At 51.9% G+C, this 15772-nt stretch overlaps 1 protein-coding gene across 3 annotated transcripts in view; it reads right to left on the reverse strand.

Moving 5' to 3' along the window:
* Kazn (kazrin, periplakin interacting protein) overlaps nt 1–15772 on the reverse strand; it is a 392507-nt gene that overhangs the window by 51515 nt on the left and 325220 nt on the right. For all 3 annotated transcript variants that reach the window (XM_028880664.2, XM_028880665.2, XM_037203167.1), the window contains exon 3: nt 2019–2155. In XM_028880664.2, coding sequence (XP_028736497.2) covers nt 2019–2155 — 137 coding nt within the window. The remainder of the gene's footprint in view (nt 1–2018; nt 2156–15772) is intronic.

Genomic DNA, 15772 nt, shown 5'->3' on the forward strand with positions numbered 1-15772 from the left:
AAAAATGAATAATCGATCTCGATCAGTCACCAGACCCTTAAGCGTCTTAATCTTGCCGTCTGCAAAGTGGGCCTGGGCTGCCAGTGACTCAAGGTCATTCAGACGCCATTCCTCTGGCTTTCCTATCCTGAAGGCACACAGGGGGCAGCAGCTGGACACAGAGCAGGCAGGTGGCACCTGGACCTGGTGCTCAGAGCCGTTTGACCGGAGAGGAAGAGATTTGCATGCCGGCAGGCATGTGACGATCGTTTCAATTCCAATCCGGCCTCTGCCAACTGGCCCCTAACTGCAGCTCAGACGTGGCTGGACCCACAGTGCTGTCTGCCACCACTGCATTGTAGCGCCACTCCACCGTCCTGTCCCCAAAGCTGCGGGCTGAACTGTTAGGTGTGAATCAGGGATGCCTGTCACAGGATCCTGTTCTGCAGGCTGGTTTCCCCAGCGGGTGGCACTCTCTGGGGAGTGTGACGCCTTCAGGAAGTGGGGACAGGCAGGCAGCAGCAGGACCCTGGAGGCGAGCCTCGGAAGGTTCCATTGCTGCCTCTGCTCCTGCTACAGCACTTCTGCTTCAGGTGTGCTTTCCTCCAGCCTTTCTACTGTTTCCGGGTCAGCCATGATGTGAGCGCCTCCATCGCATGCTGCCACTGCCACTAACTCCTTGACAGTCCCCCCCCCAACCCCCGATGGTCTGAAACTGTGAGCCTAAATAAGTCCTTCCCTCAAGCTGTTCCTGCCAGGCATTGGGGACACAGTGACACACAGGGAACACATATATGACAGAACGTTTCTACTTTCAGGTCCATGAACTCAATAGCAGGCCTGCCCACATGACATGTGGAGGTCAGAAGTCACAACTCACATCAGGTGAGTTCCAGGAATTGAACTTGGGTCATCAGGCTTGGCAGCAAGTGCCTTTACCTGCTGAGCCATCTTGCTGGCCCAGTTTTTCTGACCTGCATGACAGTAGGCAAAAACACCTCACCACAGCGGCTCACAAAGGCCCCTGAGTGGGGCCTGACTTACACCCTGGAGGCATCTACTGCACACGCTATACAAGTCTTTGCGGACCCAAGTCCCCCAGCCATGCACAATCCACGAGCTCCTCCTCATCCCATGGAGCCCAGGGTGATGAATCTTGACTGTCAATTAGACAGGATCTAGACTCGCCCAAGAGATAGGTCTCTAGGTGGATCTGTGAAGGGTTTCTGGAAGGGGTTAACTGAGGTGGGAATTCCTACCCTGAGCGTGGGCAGCACCACCCTATGAGCTAGAGCTCCAAACTGAATAAAAAGGAGAACATGAGAGAAGCATCCATCTGTCTTTGCTTCCTGACTGCAGATGCGACATGACCAGCTGTATGACCTCTCTCCCACCAGCATGGATTCTATCTTCCAACCAGGATCCAAAACAAACCCCTCTCCCCTGGAACTGGTATGAAAACGCTGGTCAGGCACTTTCGTCACAACGAGAAAAAGTAAGTAATATAGAACCCAGCTCCTGTGCCGCCTCCTCAGGCAGCCTTCTGAGCTCCCTCTCTGCAGGCAAATGCCCTGCTGTCTCCCACTGCTCCTGGTTACCTCCTCACACTTCTGTGATGGTGTTATGGAGGATGCATAGCTCATCGGGCTGGGTGCTGAGTGCTCAGTACCTCGGTCCTCACAACAGTTCTGCACCTTCCACAGAAGGGGAAACTGAGGCTCTAGGGTGAATGGGAGGTTTAAGGGTATGCCCAGAGGAGCAGGGAAATGAAACAGCTGGATTCCCAAGTCCACAATATCCAGGCCTGTCCACCTAAGGGGATAGGGCCCAATTGGGAGCTGTGCTGGTTTCCTTGGAGTGTCCAGATTGGAAGCACACAGCAGAGCCTCCAAGAGTGCTCTGGGATTCAAGGCAGAGACCATACTTGGTCAAGAGAGGAGAGGAGGACTGTGTATGTCTGAGGGGGAGGGCAGGGGCCGAAGAGGGCAGGGGCCGGAGAGGGCAGGGGCCGGAGGGGCAGGGGCCGGAGAGGCGCTGACCTTACGGTGCTGCTCATAGTTGCGGATGAAGTCCCGCAGCTGCTCCTCTCGGCTCTCCAGAGTGGCGTACAGCTGCTGCATTTGGCTAACCAAGTCCGTCTTCTCTCCCTTTAAGCGCTTCCGGTCGGCTTTCATGGCTGTGGACAGGAGAGAGCATCAGTTAGCTCCTGCTGCCTTAGCTGTTCCTCTGGGTGCCTTTGGCCAGGTGAGGAAATGGGGTTCACCCACTCTGTGTCCCTCCTGGACGCCCCCCCCCCCACACTGCAGTGTCCAGAATTGGGACCCAGGCCTGCTCTGTGAATGGCCCTTTCTCGTCTCTGATTTGACGATCACAACGGAAGCCCCGCGGCCACAGGGGCCCCTATGAGGGGAGGTGGCAACCCTGTGGTTGAAATGAGCCCCAGGGTCAGCCCCTCCCGCCCCGCCCGCCCCGAGCCCACAGAACAGCTCAGTCCCGTCCGAGACTCTCTTGTCAGCCCCACCTGATTTTTAACATGTAAGGGTTTTAATGACACACAAGACAAGACACCAAACAGCATGGGCCACACGGGCCTGGACTCTGTCAAATTAAAGACTCTGTGCCCCACAGGGAGACATGGAGAACAGGAGAGGACAGCCCACAGAAGGGAGAAAATACCTGCAAATCGCATATCCAATAAGAGACATCTGTAATATAAAAATATAAATCCCAAGCCGGGCGGTGGTGGCACACGCCTTTAATCCCAGAACTCAGGAGGCAGAGGCAGGCGGATCTCTGTGAGTTCGAGGCCAGCCTGGTCTACAGAGCGAGTTCCAGGAAAGGCGTCAAAGCTACAAAGAGAAACCCTATCTCATCTTGAAAAACATGTACACACACACACACACACACACCATATCCCAAGCCAGCAAAATGGCTCAGCTGGTAAATGTACCCATGGTCAAGCCTAACAACCTGGGTTTAATCACCAGAACCCACATGGTGGAAGGACTGAGCTGAATCCCATAAACTGTCTTCTGACCTCCACATGTGCCCTGTAATGTATATGTGATGTGTGTACATACACACAGAAACACAGACACACGCACACACACAGAGAGACACAGACACACACACACTAAATTAAATGCAATAAAAAATGTAAAAAATAAATTCTCACAACTCAACAATAAAAAGACAACTGCAGCCGGGCGGTGGTGGCGCACGCCTTTAATCCCAGCACTCGGGAGGCAGAGCCAGGCGGATCTCTGTGAGTTTGAGGCCAGCCTGGGCTACCAAGTGAGTCCCAGGAAAGGCGCAAAGCTACACACAGAAACCCTGTCTCCAAAAACCAAAAAAAAAAAAAAAAACAACTGCTGGGGCTGGAGAGAGGGCTCAGTGGTTAAGGGCACTTGCTGCTCTTGGAGAGGACTGAAGTTCATTTCCCAGCACCCACCAGGCAGCTCACAACTGCCTCCAATTCCAGTGGCAGGATTTCTGATGCCCTCTTCTGGCCTCTGTGAGTACTGCACTCATGTGCACTTATTTACACACACACACACACACACACACACACACACACACACACAGCCACATAAGTTTTTAATTTTTTCTTAAAGACACCTGTGAGGGTCGATTTTGATTGTCAACATGATAGCAATGAGAAATGTTTGGGAGATTACTGAGCACACACTGGGTGTGTATGTGAGGGCATTTTCAGAGGCCATTAGATCCTGAGGGTACTGACTTTATCAGTGGCTGGATTCACAGTCTGAATAGAGTGTCGGGAGTGGGCAGGGCTGTGGAAGCCAGGGCCTATGTGGAGAAGGTGGGTTGCTCGGATCAGGCCCCCGTTGGCCCTGGCCACTTCTTGCCGCCCCCTGCTTCTCTACTGTCTCGAGGTGAACAGGTAGGCTCTGCCATGCCCATGCTGCCATAGTTTCTATCTTATGCTGGCCCCAAAATGACGAAGCTTGCCAAGCACGTACTGAAACCCCAAACACCACAAATCAAAGGAAAGCTTCCTTCCTTTAAAGCGTTTTCTCTTATGTTGTTCGTTACAAAGCCTAACACAACTCATTTATATACTAAAAAAGAAAACAAGAGAAGACATCCCACTTTTAAAAAGAGGTAAAGAATCTTTAAATAGCTGCCCAAGAAATGACTGGGAAGTACAGAATGAAATGTAAATTAAAGCCACAAGGAGGGCCACTTTACCCTCTGGATGGGCTAAAATTCAACAGACAATAATGAGTGTTGACTAGACCTGGGAGAAACTGGATCCCTAGTACATCCTCACACATGCTGGGCCACACACGATGCAGATGCCTTGGAAAACAGCCTGGCACTTTCTCAAAAGACCAAACATACACTCACCATATGGCCATCGCTTTCACTACCAGAAATATACCAAAGACAAAGAAAACCACCAGGCTGAGGTCAGAGCTCAGCTGGTAAAATGCTCACCTAGCACAACCAGGTCCTGTATCTCCTGCATTTCATGGACCAGACATGGTGGCTGGACATGGTGATCCATGCCTGTAATCCCAGCACTCAAGAAGGTAGAGGAGGAGAAACGGGAGTTCAGGTCAACCTCAGCTACACAGCAAGTTTGAGGCTAGCCTGATCTAGAAAGTTGACCTCAAAATGAAAGAGAAGGGAAGGGAAGGGAAGGGAAGAGAAGAGAGAGAGAGAGAGAACCAAAACCAGATGTAAAATCCTATATACAGCTGGGCAGTGGTGGTGCACAAGCCTTTAATCCCAGCACTCGGGAGGCAGAGGCAGGAGGATCTCTTTGAGTTTGAGGCCAGCCTGGGCTACAGAGTGAGTTCCAGGAAAGGCGCAAAGCTACACAGAGAAACCCTGTCTTGAAAAACTAAAAAAAAAAAAAAATCCTATATACAGGGTCTGGAGAGATGACACACACGTTAAGAGCATGCACTGCTCTTGTGGAGGACCAGAGTTTGGCTCTCAGCACCTACATCAGCCGCCTCACAACTGCCTCTAACTCCAGCTCCAGCGAATCTGGCGCCCTCTTCTGACCATCATGGAAACCTGCACTCATGTAAGCATACCCACCCACACATATACACGATTAAAAATAAATATTTAAGAATTGTATATAAGCAAGTGTTAGTCATAATAAGCAAAATCCAAATGTTCAGCCAGGAATGGCGAATGACAAAATGGACCCATCAACATAGCGAAGCATGATTTAACAAATGAAACGCTAAGCCAAAGCAGCCGTGGCAGCCAGTCATTGACAGCTACAAAATGTGAGTCCACTTACACAAAATGTCCCCAAGAGGAACCCACGGAGACAGAGCAGAGAAGCTGATGGAGAAGACAGAGGTGGGATGATTACAAAGTGCGAAGGCTTTTTCTGAGGTGAGGCGATTCTAGAGCTCAGCTGTCCAGGGTTCCAACTCTGACTGTGTTAAAAATCACAGCCCCATGAAGTTCAAGCGGGTGAATTGGGACATATGAATTCAATCTCAAAACTGTTCGACGAAATCAAATCAAACAAGTGTCACGTGCTCCGAGGAAAAGGCAGAGCAGTGTCGCCGTCCCCCGCCCCTCCCCGCTCCCGCAGATTCTGTGCCCCCAGCACTAGCACCAGGGTGGATGGAGCAACCTGACAGGGTCGGCTGGAACTGAAGGGTCTCCCCAGTGCCCCTACAGTTCCATGCTATCCCCTGCATAGGACAGCAGAGAAAGGTTTCTGAGGGTCACCATGGAGGTGGCAGGAGCAGGGTGAAGTAAGTCCTGGGTTCTGGAAGCTTCCAACGTGAGAAGGCCCAGGGTGACTAAGTCTTTTGTCCAAAGGTGAATAGCCATGTGTAACTCCAAAGCCCATACAGTTCACCTTATGTCATCCTGCCCCCTTGTGAGGCTCCCCAGATCTGAGTGGTCTCCTATGACATGGTACGCAGAGGACGGTGGTATGTGGCAGGCAGGGTCTACCCACTCTATCATCTTGTTCTGCACACACAATTCTGCAGGCTCAGCCTGTGTGCATAAAGGAATTAGGGACAGGGGTCAGGCCCAGGAACCAAGAACCCTAGCTCCTGGGACTGGCAACCAACGTAAGCTAATGTCTTCCGGCCTTCCTGCCCTTTGCTCTCTCCCCCTGGGTAGAACAGGTGGAAGGTGGGGCCTCTGGGGCCAGGCCACTGCACACAGAGAGCCACGGGGAACCCCACCCCACGCAGTGGGGACTCCAGGGCTGGTCGGCATTCACAGTTCCAGCTTTGAGCCTCCTGGTGCATCCTGCTGGCTCTGTCCTCTCCACAGCCAGCTTGGCTGCACAGCAACCGAGGTCACCAGGACTAGGCTCCCAGACCTACTGAGCTGAAAGCTGGCAGGGTGGAGCTGAGGACACGGCTGGGCCAGCTCTGTGCCCTGCCTCCAGCACGGTGTAGCCTGTTGCCGGGAACCTGGCTTTAAGACGCTCCAACATCCAGGAAGGCAAGAGAGTTTAGCAAATAAAGGCACTCGCCACCAAGTCTGACGACCTGAGTTGGAACCCTGGACACACACGGTGGGAGAGAACTGACTCCTGAAAGCTGTCGTCTGACTCCTTGCACACACGCTACAAATAAATAAACAAAATGACACACAAACAAAGACTCCAAGATGTGACAAAATCACCTAGTCGGCAAGCAGCCTACAGACAGGCCGGGGCCAGCACCACAGGGCATCCCCACCTGCCACCGGCTGGCACTGCAGATGCATTTTTACGGAGGTGGGTGGATGAGTCCTCTTATCCCATCTCAGAGAGGCCATTCTGGCCACGCAGTCAGGTAGGGCAGAGCTGGGGCACCGTGGAGCAGGGGCAGTGTCCTTGAGGCCTTGGTTGGTACCCCCAACCCTTGCCACCTTTGTCCTTTGGTTAGAAACTGAACCCCTAGGATTCTGATTTGCCCCATCATAAGCTTTATCCAAGCCTGCCGTGGTGGCGCACGCCTTTAATCCCAGCACTTGAGAGGCAGAGGCAGGTGGATCTCTGTGAGTTCAAGGACAGCCTGGTGTACAGAATGAATTCCAGCCAGAGCTGCACACAGAGAAACCCTGTCTTGGAAAACAACAACACAAAACAAAAAAAAGCTTTATCCAGCAAGAACCAGCCTTTCTTCTCAGTTGCTTGCAGACCCACCAGGTCAGGATGCCTTGAGAGAGGACAGCATGGCCCAGTGTCTGAGGGGCTCCCCATGATGTGCTGCCCAAGACATTCCCAACTCACAGGATGTGGGCACCTGCTCTGAGGTACCACTTCTGGTCCCACCTCACAAATGCTCCGGCAGCATCTGGGCCCCATCCAACCCCGGGCTGCATCCTGCCAGCCTTTGGACCGAGAGTCTAAGAAAGCTTAACCTTTGGGAATGAAGGTCACGTTTAAGCCAACCTAACCTACTGGTATGAACTCCTTTCTGTGGTGGGATGCCCTGACAAAAGCAACTTAGGCTGGGTGGTGGTGGCACACACCTTTAATCCCAGCACTTGGGAGGCAGAGGCAGGCGGATCTCTGTGAGTTCGAGGCTAGCTTCGACTACAGAGCAAGTTCCAGGACAGCCAGGACAGTTACACAGAGAAACCCTGTCTCAAAAAATCATGAAAGAAAGAAAGAGAGAGAGAGAGAGAGAGAGAGAGAGAGAGAAAAAAAAAAAAAAAAAAAAAGCATTTAGATTTAGAGCAGAGACAAAAACAGAGAAACAGCAAAAAATCCATAAAAAAAAAAAGAAAGAGAGAGAAGAGAGAGAGAGAGAGAGAAGAGAGAGAGAGAGAGAGAGAGAACAGAAAGTGGAACTCTCAAGGCCCATCCCCAGTGATGTACTTCCCCCAGCAAGGTGCTACCTCCTAAAGATTCCATAACCTCTCTAAACAGCACCATCAGCTGGGGACTGAGTATTCAAATACACGAGCCTATGGGAGTCATTTCTCACTCAAACCACCGGATGCCACAGAAACTGAAAGCACGGAGACCAGTGTCCATCCAGTCAACACATGGCTTTCTAAAGCAGGCATAGACAAGAGCTAAGACTGTGATACCTTGGCTCTGTCATTTCCCATGTCATCTTTCCTTGCCCTGCTCGAGGAAACCGGCAGGGAGGCCCAGGGAGCCCCTGGGATGCTACACCAGCTCAAGGTAAGGAAGTGGGCATGGTACCCATCAAGTCAGCAGACAGCAGATGCACTGTCACCACAGCGCACAGCAAAGTGACCAGACCAGAGATGGGCACTGCCTCGGCAACGCATCCCCATCAGCATCCTCCACCACAGGTGCCCAAGAAAGCATTTAAATCACCCCATCCATGATCTGCTGGAGCACGTGAAGGGGCATGTCCTGCAGATCCAAAGCTGCAGGATCTCCAGCACACAGGGCAACAACAGAATATCCAGGAGGAGTCCTGGTGAGGGCTCAGCATTGACGGTGTAGAAGCCAGGGGCCTCGAACCAGACCAGTGACTCTGCAATGAACATTTGCAAGTAAAGATATATGGACAAAAGGGTGCACTGTGTGACTCACTGTGCCACACTATAGCTTCCAGGATGAAATTTTTCTTTTTGTTCTTCTCTTAAATTTCATTTTTCTTTTATTGGGTGGTGAGCAGGGTTCTAAGTGGCAGAAGGTGGATACTTGTAGAGGCGGACCAGGAGATGAATGGGATTGACATGCATGATGTGAAAAACACAAAGAATAAATAAATAGTAAGTAAGTATGTAAATAAATAAATAAATAAATAAATAAATAAATAAATAAATAAAGCGACCCTGGGAATGGCGACAGGGCTCTCCTCCCTCTTTCCCTCCCTCCCTCGCTAGCTGCTTTCTCTTTCTCTCCAGGTGAGCTGCCTGTCTGAGGCTTGCCTCTCTCCGGCGTGAGTCTCCTGATGTGGCAGCTGGCCAGTGCTCTGTATTCCCAGAAACTGGCTTCACACAGGCAGGTCTCATTCCAGCGACCAGGCCACTGGAACCACTGCCATGGTGACAGGGGATGGCATGCCCTTTGGGCCTTGCAGGGTCATGGTGTGAGCAGGATCTGGCTCCAGGGAATGTAAAGATTCTGGGGTGGGAGGGTGAGTGTGTACAGAGGAACTTTGAAGTTCCAGAAGCCCTGGGGCAAGTCACTCGGCCTCCTGAGCTTTGCTTTACTGGACACTAGAATGATTCTGGAGCTGGAGAGACGGCTCAGCAGCTAAGAGCACAAACGCTGTGACAAAGGACGGGCACCAGCCTTCTGGCCTCCACGGGTACCTGCACCCACACGTACATACACACGCACGCAACACACAAGTCAAAATAAAAGTGTGTGTGTATATATATATCTCCCAAAGCAAACATCTATTGATTCCTGTGCTGTGACACTGGGGAAGTGCTGGGTGCCATGCTAAGGCCATGTGGGTTCTTGTCACCTTTCAATTGCCTTGTGATGGCATCACACATTACAGACTGGGGACTTGGCTGTGCATGAATCGTCAAAGCCCACCCACTCCCAGCACCTAACCTCCTATCCCCTCGGCTCGGAGCCTCTGAGGTCACCCACCCAAACCAGTCCCACGGCACACTGGGGACAACACACTGTCCCTATCCGTTGTTCTGGCCATGGGGCTCTGGGTGGGGCTGAAGCTGGTTGAGTTGTTTTGGGACAGAACCCCAGGCGTCATGTGCGTGCTCTACCACTGAGCTAAGCCCCAGCCGAGCCTGTTTCGTGGAGGAGGAAACAGAGGCCCCAGTGTTAACTGGAGACACACACACACACACACACACACACACACACACACACACACACACACGGGGGGCGGGAGAGAGAGAGAGAGAGAGAGAGAGAGAGAGAGAGAGAGAGAGAGAGAGAGAGAGAGAAGAGAAGAGAGGAGAGAGACTGAGCAAGAGAAATAGGTCCTGGACTCAAACCAAGGACACCTTGACCTTCAGCCTCTCTTCACTCACCATTACGAACACACATCATTGTGGACAGTACAATCCTCTGCATCCTCCCACAGACCAGAGGACGATTCATGATTCCCAAGTGCTGTCTGGATGCTCTCGTTATGAGATGTGGCCCCCTTACCATTTGGCCTCTCAAGGGGCTCTCTGAGGTTTCCCTTAAATGCAATCTGACATTCCACGGTGTGCCCCATTACTGCCCTGTGGCTGTTGGAGGTGTGTGTATGTGTGTGTGTGTGTGTGTGTGTGTGTGTGTGTGTGTGTGTGTGTGTGTGAACAGCTCATGTGGAATCCCCTCCCACGGGCTGGCTTCCACTAGCCTGAGCTCAGAAGCCTCTGGTCTCCTTGGAATCCCGGAGGTGAAGTGGGAGGCTGCAGCAGGTAACCGGCCACAGCCAGCAGGGGGTAGGCTTGCTTTCCCATCTGGGGCCAAGCAGACTCTGGTAAGTGAGGGTGGTCAGGCAGAGGGTGGAGGTGGAGTGCTGTGGGACGTAAGCCTTTGAATAAAATACCCACCAGCGCGGAAGGTACTGAACCCTTCCAGTTGAACTTCCTGTTACTGTTGGGAGATCTGAGGCCCAGAGAGGGAAAGAGAATGTTGGATGTCACACAGTGAGCCATCCCAGGTCTCCAGATGCTTAGGCAAACATGGCTGGGTTAGAAGCACTATTTAAAAATCTTCTACACGTCATTAAGCCTCCCGGTTCTCATCTATAGATTTGACTTTCTTCTGGGTGATATGTAGGATGCACACCTGGAACATCTGGGGAGAGATAAGTACTGGATCCCTGGTGTTGGGTTCTTCCACCACCAATGCAATAAGCCAAATCAAACTGAATTAATAAATTCAGATTTAATAAACAGGGCAGTGCAAAGCAGAGCACTCCCTGGTGGCTCTCAGGAAGGCAGGAGACAGAACAGGAGAGCACACGTGGCAGATCTACGGGCCAGGTCTTAAATAACCGGTAGGCGTGGTCCTGGGCATCTGGGGGTGGGGTGGTGGAGAAGCCACCAATGGTGGGCTTTATGGAATGGGCCACCCTCCAAGCTGGATATTCCAAACAGGGAGAACCCTAGAATCAGGGACGTCCCTGGATTCCAGGCTTCTCTGCCTTGTTAGGCTCTGGGTGATGGGAAAGCAGGAATTTAGCTGAACACTGCAGGGTCTAGGCATGAGGAGAACTAGTCTTCTCAGCCCCACCCATCCCCATCTACTGGTGGAAATTGAAACCACCCCCACTGCCCAAGACTCCCTTGGGCATCTGAGTCCCTAAACTTGGCAGGTGCCCTGTCCAGGATTTTCCCAGCATCACACCAATGCAAGGTCCTGTGTCTGGCCTCCCAGATGGCCATCCCCACCCACCCTTCACCACTCTCTCTTCTAGAAAATTCCATTTTTCTTCTTCCTTTTGATGCAACATGTTCCCAAGGGCTACCCACAGTGTCACCTCCACCTCCAGGTCCTCAGTCTCTAAGGTGCCCTGTGATTTCTCCATGCCTGGTCATTTCTATCATTGAGAATCCTGAGTCTGGCTCCATCAGGGATGGGTGCTGTGTCCCTTCCTTGGGGTGTCCCCTTCTCTCCTGCCACCCCCATGGTCTCCTCTGGGGCTCTTCTGGCTCTGGCTTCTTAGCTGGGAGCCCTCTGCCTCGGAGGCTCTTCTCCACTCCTGGGTGCTGCACACATGTGAGCTCGGTACTCCAGCCCGCACATGCTCTACACCTTCATTGGAGCATTTGAGAGACTCCTATGACACATGCGACCAACAGACTAGTCCCCCCACATTCCACTCACAGTGGTGAGCAGGTGATGGGGACATGGGACAGACAGCGACAGGAAGACAATGACTTGGGAAAGAGTAGAAGGCTCAGTGCTATGATCTCTACACATCTCAGGCTGCTTCTCTTTGGTCCTCAGCTCAGGAACTCAAGGCCATCATATCCTGGTTGGGATAGAAGACCATCCTCAGGCCCCTGCCAAGACCTATCTATCATCAGGAGAGGGTGGGGGACCTAGAATCCTGTTCCTAGATTCCACAGAGAGCAGCCTTACCCTAATTGCACGGGGTAACACCACACACCCCGACTTTCCATGGGAATTCCAAATTCCCAATTCTTACTATTTTTAAGGTCTTAAATGTCCCTTTATAACACAGGGTAAGTTCAAGACTTCCTTGAGGGTTGGAGAGATGGCTCAGTGGTTAAGAGCACTGGCTGCTCTTCCAGAGGACCTGAGTTCAACTCCCAGCACCCACATCGTGGCTCACAGCTATCCATTATGAGATCTGGTGCCCTCTTCTGGCGAGCAGGAAGACACACAGGGAGAATGCTGTATATTTAATAAATAAATCCTTATTTGAAGGAAAAAAAAAGACTTCCTTGAACTTGAGGGGTCTGGCTCTGCAGACACCAGCTGTGTGACCCTGGAGAAGTCCCTATGCTCCCTGTGGGGAACGGGGGACTTTGGAGCGCATGGAGCTCATGGCTTCAGGTGCCGGTGATGAGTGGCTCTGCCTGGCTGTGTCTAACCACCCCAGGGGTAAGGATGAAGCTGTTGGGAGCTGACTAGGTGGCCCTGGGAAGGAGAGGTTTAATTAGAGGTGCCAGAGCTCATGATGGGAGCAGTCTTGGAGCTTCAGGTGAGAGCAGGGGCAGACTCCTAAGTGAGAACTTGAACCGGGAAGGCCATGCCAGCCAAGGAAAAGGTTAGGGACAGGCAAGCTGCTCACCCTCCTCACACCAGGAAGCCCTGGCGGGTGGCGCTTCCTCCCCTTCCCCAGAGGTCATCAGCAGGGGGGAAGTGGGGGGTGGGGCATTCGGGAGGTGTTTGTTTTCCAGGCTTTGGAGGGGAGTCCAGGAAAGTCCTCCTAAAAATAGCAAGCCGGTAGGTTGAAGGGGGGGGGGGGAGCACCAACATTCCTTAGACTTGAAGAGGGAATTTCTGGAAACAACATTGGCCACCAGCTTCCCTCCCCAGCCCCGCCCCCGCAGTCAGCAGCATCCTTAAAGGGTGACATTTGTGTGTGAGGCCATTAGCAAACAAGACAATGGCTTGGACTCAGTCCAGAGAGGGATGACCAGGGCATCAGGATGCAAAACAACACGCTGTGTGGCCTCAGGAACTCAGTCTAACACTCTCTGGGCTTTGCCCCTCAGAAGAGGCCCTGGGGGGCACCCAGTGATTTGGGGACTGCCTTCATTACTGCTGTTCCTCACGGGAGACTCAGCAAGGCTCTACAAAGTTCCATGCAGTAACAGCCAAGCTGCAAGCAAGCACAGAAGGGAAGAGCATGGTTTGGGAACACAAGTATTAAAGAGCAGACCCCAGGACAGATGGCCTGGGTTCGAACCCCAGCTCTGTCATGGGTTACTGGGACCCAGAGTAAGTTACCATGTTACAGTTCTTTAGTATCTGTAACAGGGATGGACACACACACACAGACACAAACACAGACACACACACACACACACACACACACACACCATTCCCACCTAGGAACAGTGTGATCAGCCTCCATCTCTGTGTGCTGGGGGAGCCGGGAGATGGTTCAGTCAGTAAACGACTCCTGTGCAAACAGAAGGACTTGATTTTGATTCCCCGGAATCCACATTTAAAAAGCCAGAAGTGATGGGGTGAGCCTGTAATACCAGCAGAGGGGAGACAGACGGGAGGATCCCCAGGGCTCAAAGGCCAGTGAAACCTCTCTCTGCATTCCAGGACAATGAGTGACCTGTCTCAAAAAGCAGGGAGACAGTGTCCCGAGGAAGCCCTGACTCCTGCCCTGCAGCCACACGGGCATGTACATACAGCTCCCAGAGGCTCCAGCTGTTACCACAGGGGATGCTGCGTTGACAGGCTTGCATTAAGGGTCGGAGCTTCTTTCCACAAAACATTCTGCTATCGTTATCAACTCCTGGGAGGCTCCCCTCCCGGCCGCTTCTCAATTTGACTAGGGAAGAAAAGGACTTTAAAAAGAAATGTTTTATCCTTTATTTATTTTGTGAGTTTGCACATGCCATAGAAAGTGTATGGTCAGAGGACAATCGTAAGAGCTGGCTCTCTGTTTCCACCGTGTGCATCCTGGGGACTGGGGGACCGAGTTTAGGTTGTCAGGCAAGCACCTTCACCGGCTGAGCCAGCCCACCAGCCCAGGGTTGTTTTTTTTGTTGTTGTTGTTGTTCTTCTTCTTCTTCCTCCTCCTCCTCCTCCTCCTCCTCTTCCTCTTCTCCTCCTCATTCTTCTCCTTTTCTTTTTCAGAGCTGAGGACCGAACCCAGAGCTAAATCCCCAGCCTTTCTTCTTTTTATTTTTTTAAATCAACTCTATACAACAGCATCTCTGTGGTTTCGTCTTTGTCTTCGGAATCTTCCATTCAATGCCCTTGACTGTGACAGGTAACACTATGCCATGAAGCCATAGGACAGGCTGACATAGCCCCCTCACCCCCAACCCCTGCTTCTCTGCTGTTACCCTAGGAACCAGGCATCACCAACCAAGGTGGGGGTGGGGGAGCTGGAAACACCTGGCACCATCTTTTAAATTGGGGGGGATTGGAGTTTCAGGGCAATACTGGAAGTCTACTGTACTTAAGATCTCTATAAAATATTTAGACTGCCATGGCCAGATATAATAGTGATTATACATTTAAATGTTAATGAGTATAATTAGATTGAAAGATTAGGCAAGCCTGTCACTAAATATATATTTAGGACTGATAAAACCTCCTACTGTAAAATTACAGGTGAACACACCCACAGGCCTGTGGGTCTTTGATTTGTCCGAAAAACAAAGAGCTCAAAAGGTGGCCCAGGAAAGAACAGGCTGGGCAGGGAGGTCACTGAAGGGGACCCTGAAGACCCTAAGGGTCAGGGAAGATGGATAAGACCAAATGAGCCATTGGCTATGAAAATCACCCATGTCTATGGATGGAGAGTTTACTCCTGAGACCAGCCAGCCTCGGCTCTCATAAGCACTAGAGACAGGCTTGGGCAAGACAGTATATGGGGGTGACAGTGGGGTATCCCCTAGAACCTCTAAAACTCTAATCTAATCATGCAGAACTAACATTTAAATAAGTCATCTCGTGGACCTGCAGGACCCAGTGTTATCACTAGAAAGCCTTGTTATTAATGTGACAGCGTGGGCGACTAGGAGGCAGCTCCGCTCGGCTGGAAATCCATCACAAGGGAGTCACACATGCACAGGACACCCTTTTAATGATTATCTAAGCACAATGCGTAAGCTTTAAATGCACACTGAGGTGTGCAGGGAGAGGCAAATAAACAAGAGATTCCCCAGGCGCAGGGTGGCAAAGATTGACCACAGCAGGGAAGGAAAGAACATTTCGGCAGGGAAAGAGCATGTGCAAAGGTCCTGAGGTAGCAGAGGGGGCACCTTCTGGAAGGCAAAGCTGGTATCCCCAAAAGGCAGTTCTCTCCCAAGGGTGGCAGGGTTTCCCTGCTCTCGGCTTCCTTGTAGGCCCCCACAAATGACTGACCCATTTCGTTCCTTTAGCCTCCCTTTGCCCTAAGCTGGGGGCATGTGTCAAGATTTTCCAGGAACTAGCTTTTGGGAAGGGACAAAGGCCAGTGCTGCCCAGGAGCTGGTGACAGCCCGCCATGCTGGTGGCACAGGGCTGGCGCTGGAAATGCCACACCAGGAGAAGTTAATGGCAGAGCTTGGCCAGTTAAGCTGGGGATGTGGCCTGGGGGGGACTGACATTGAGGAAGGTGACTGTTACGTAGAGCAGCAGCAGGGACCAGGGACTGTGCCGGCTGTGGCCACGGGGTAGCATGATGGGTAGAGTCTTCCCAGCCTGTCAGGTGGGCCAGTGGGACTCAAGGACCAGCTTCCT

Source organism: Peromyscus leucopus, chromosome 2 (genome assembly GCF_004664715.2).
Source record: "Peromyscus leucopus breed LL Stock chromosome 2, UCI_PerLeu_2.1, whole genome shotgun sequence".
In the NCBI taxonomy this organism is placed as follows: domain Eukaryota; kingdom Metazoa; phylum Chordata; class Mammalia; order Rodentia; family Cricetidae; genus Peromyscus; species Peromyscus leucopus.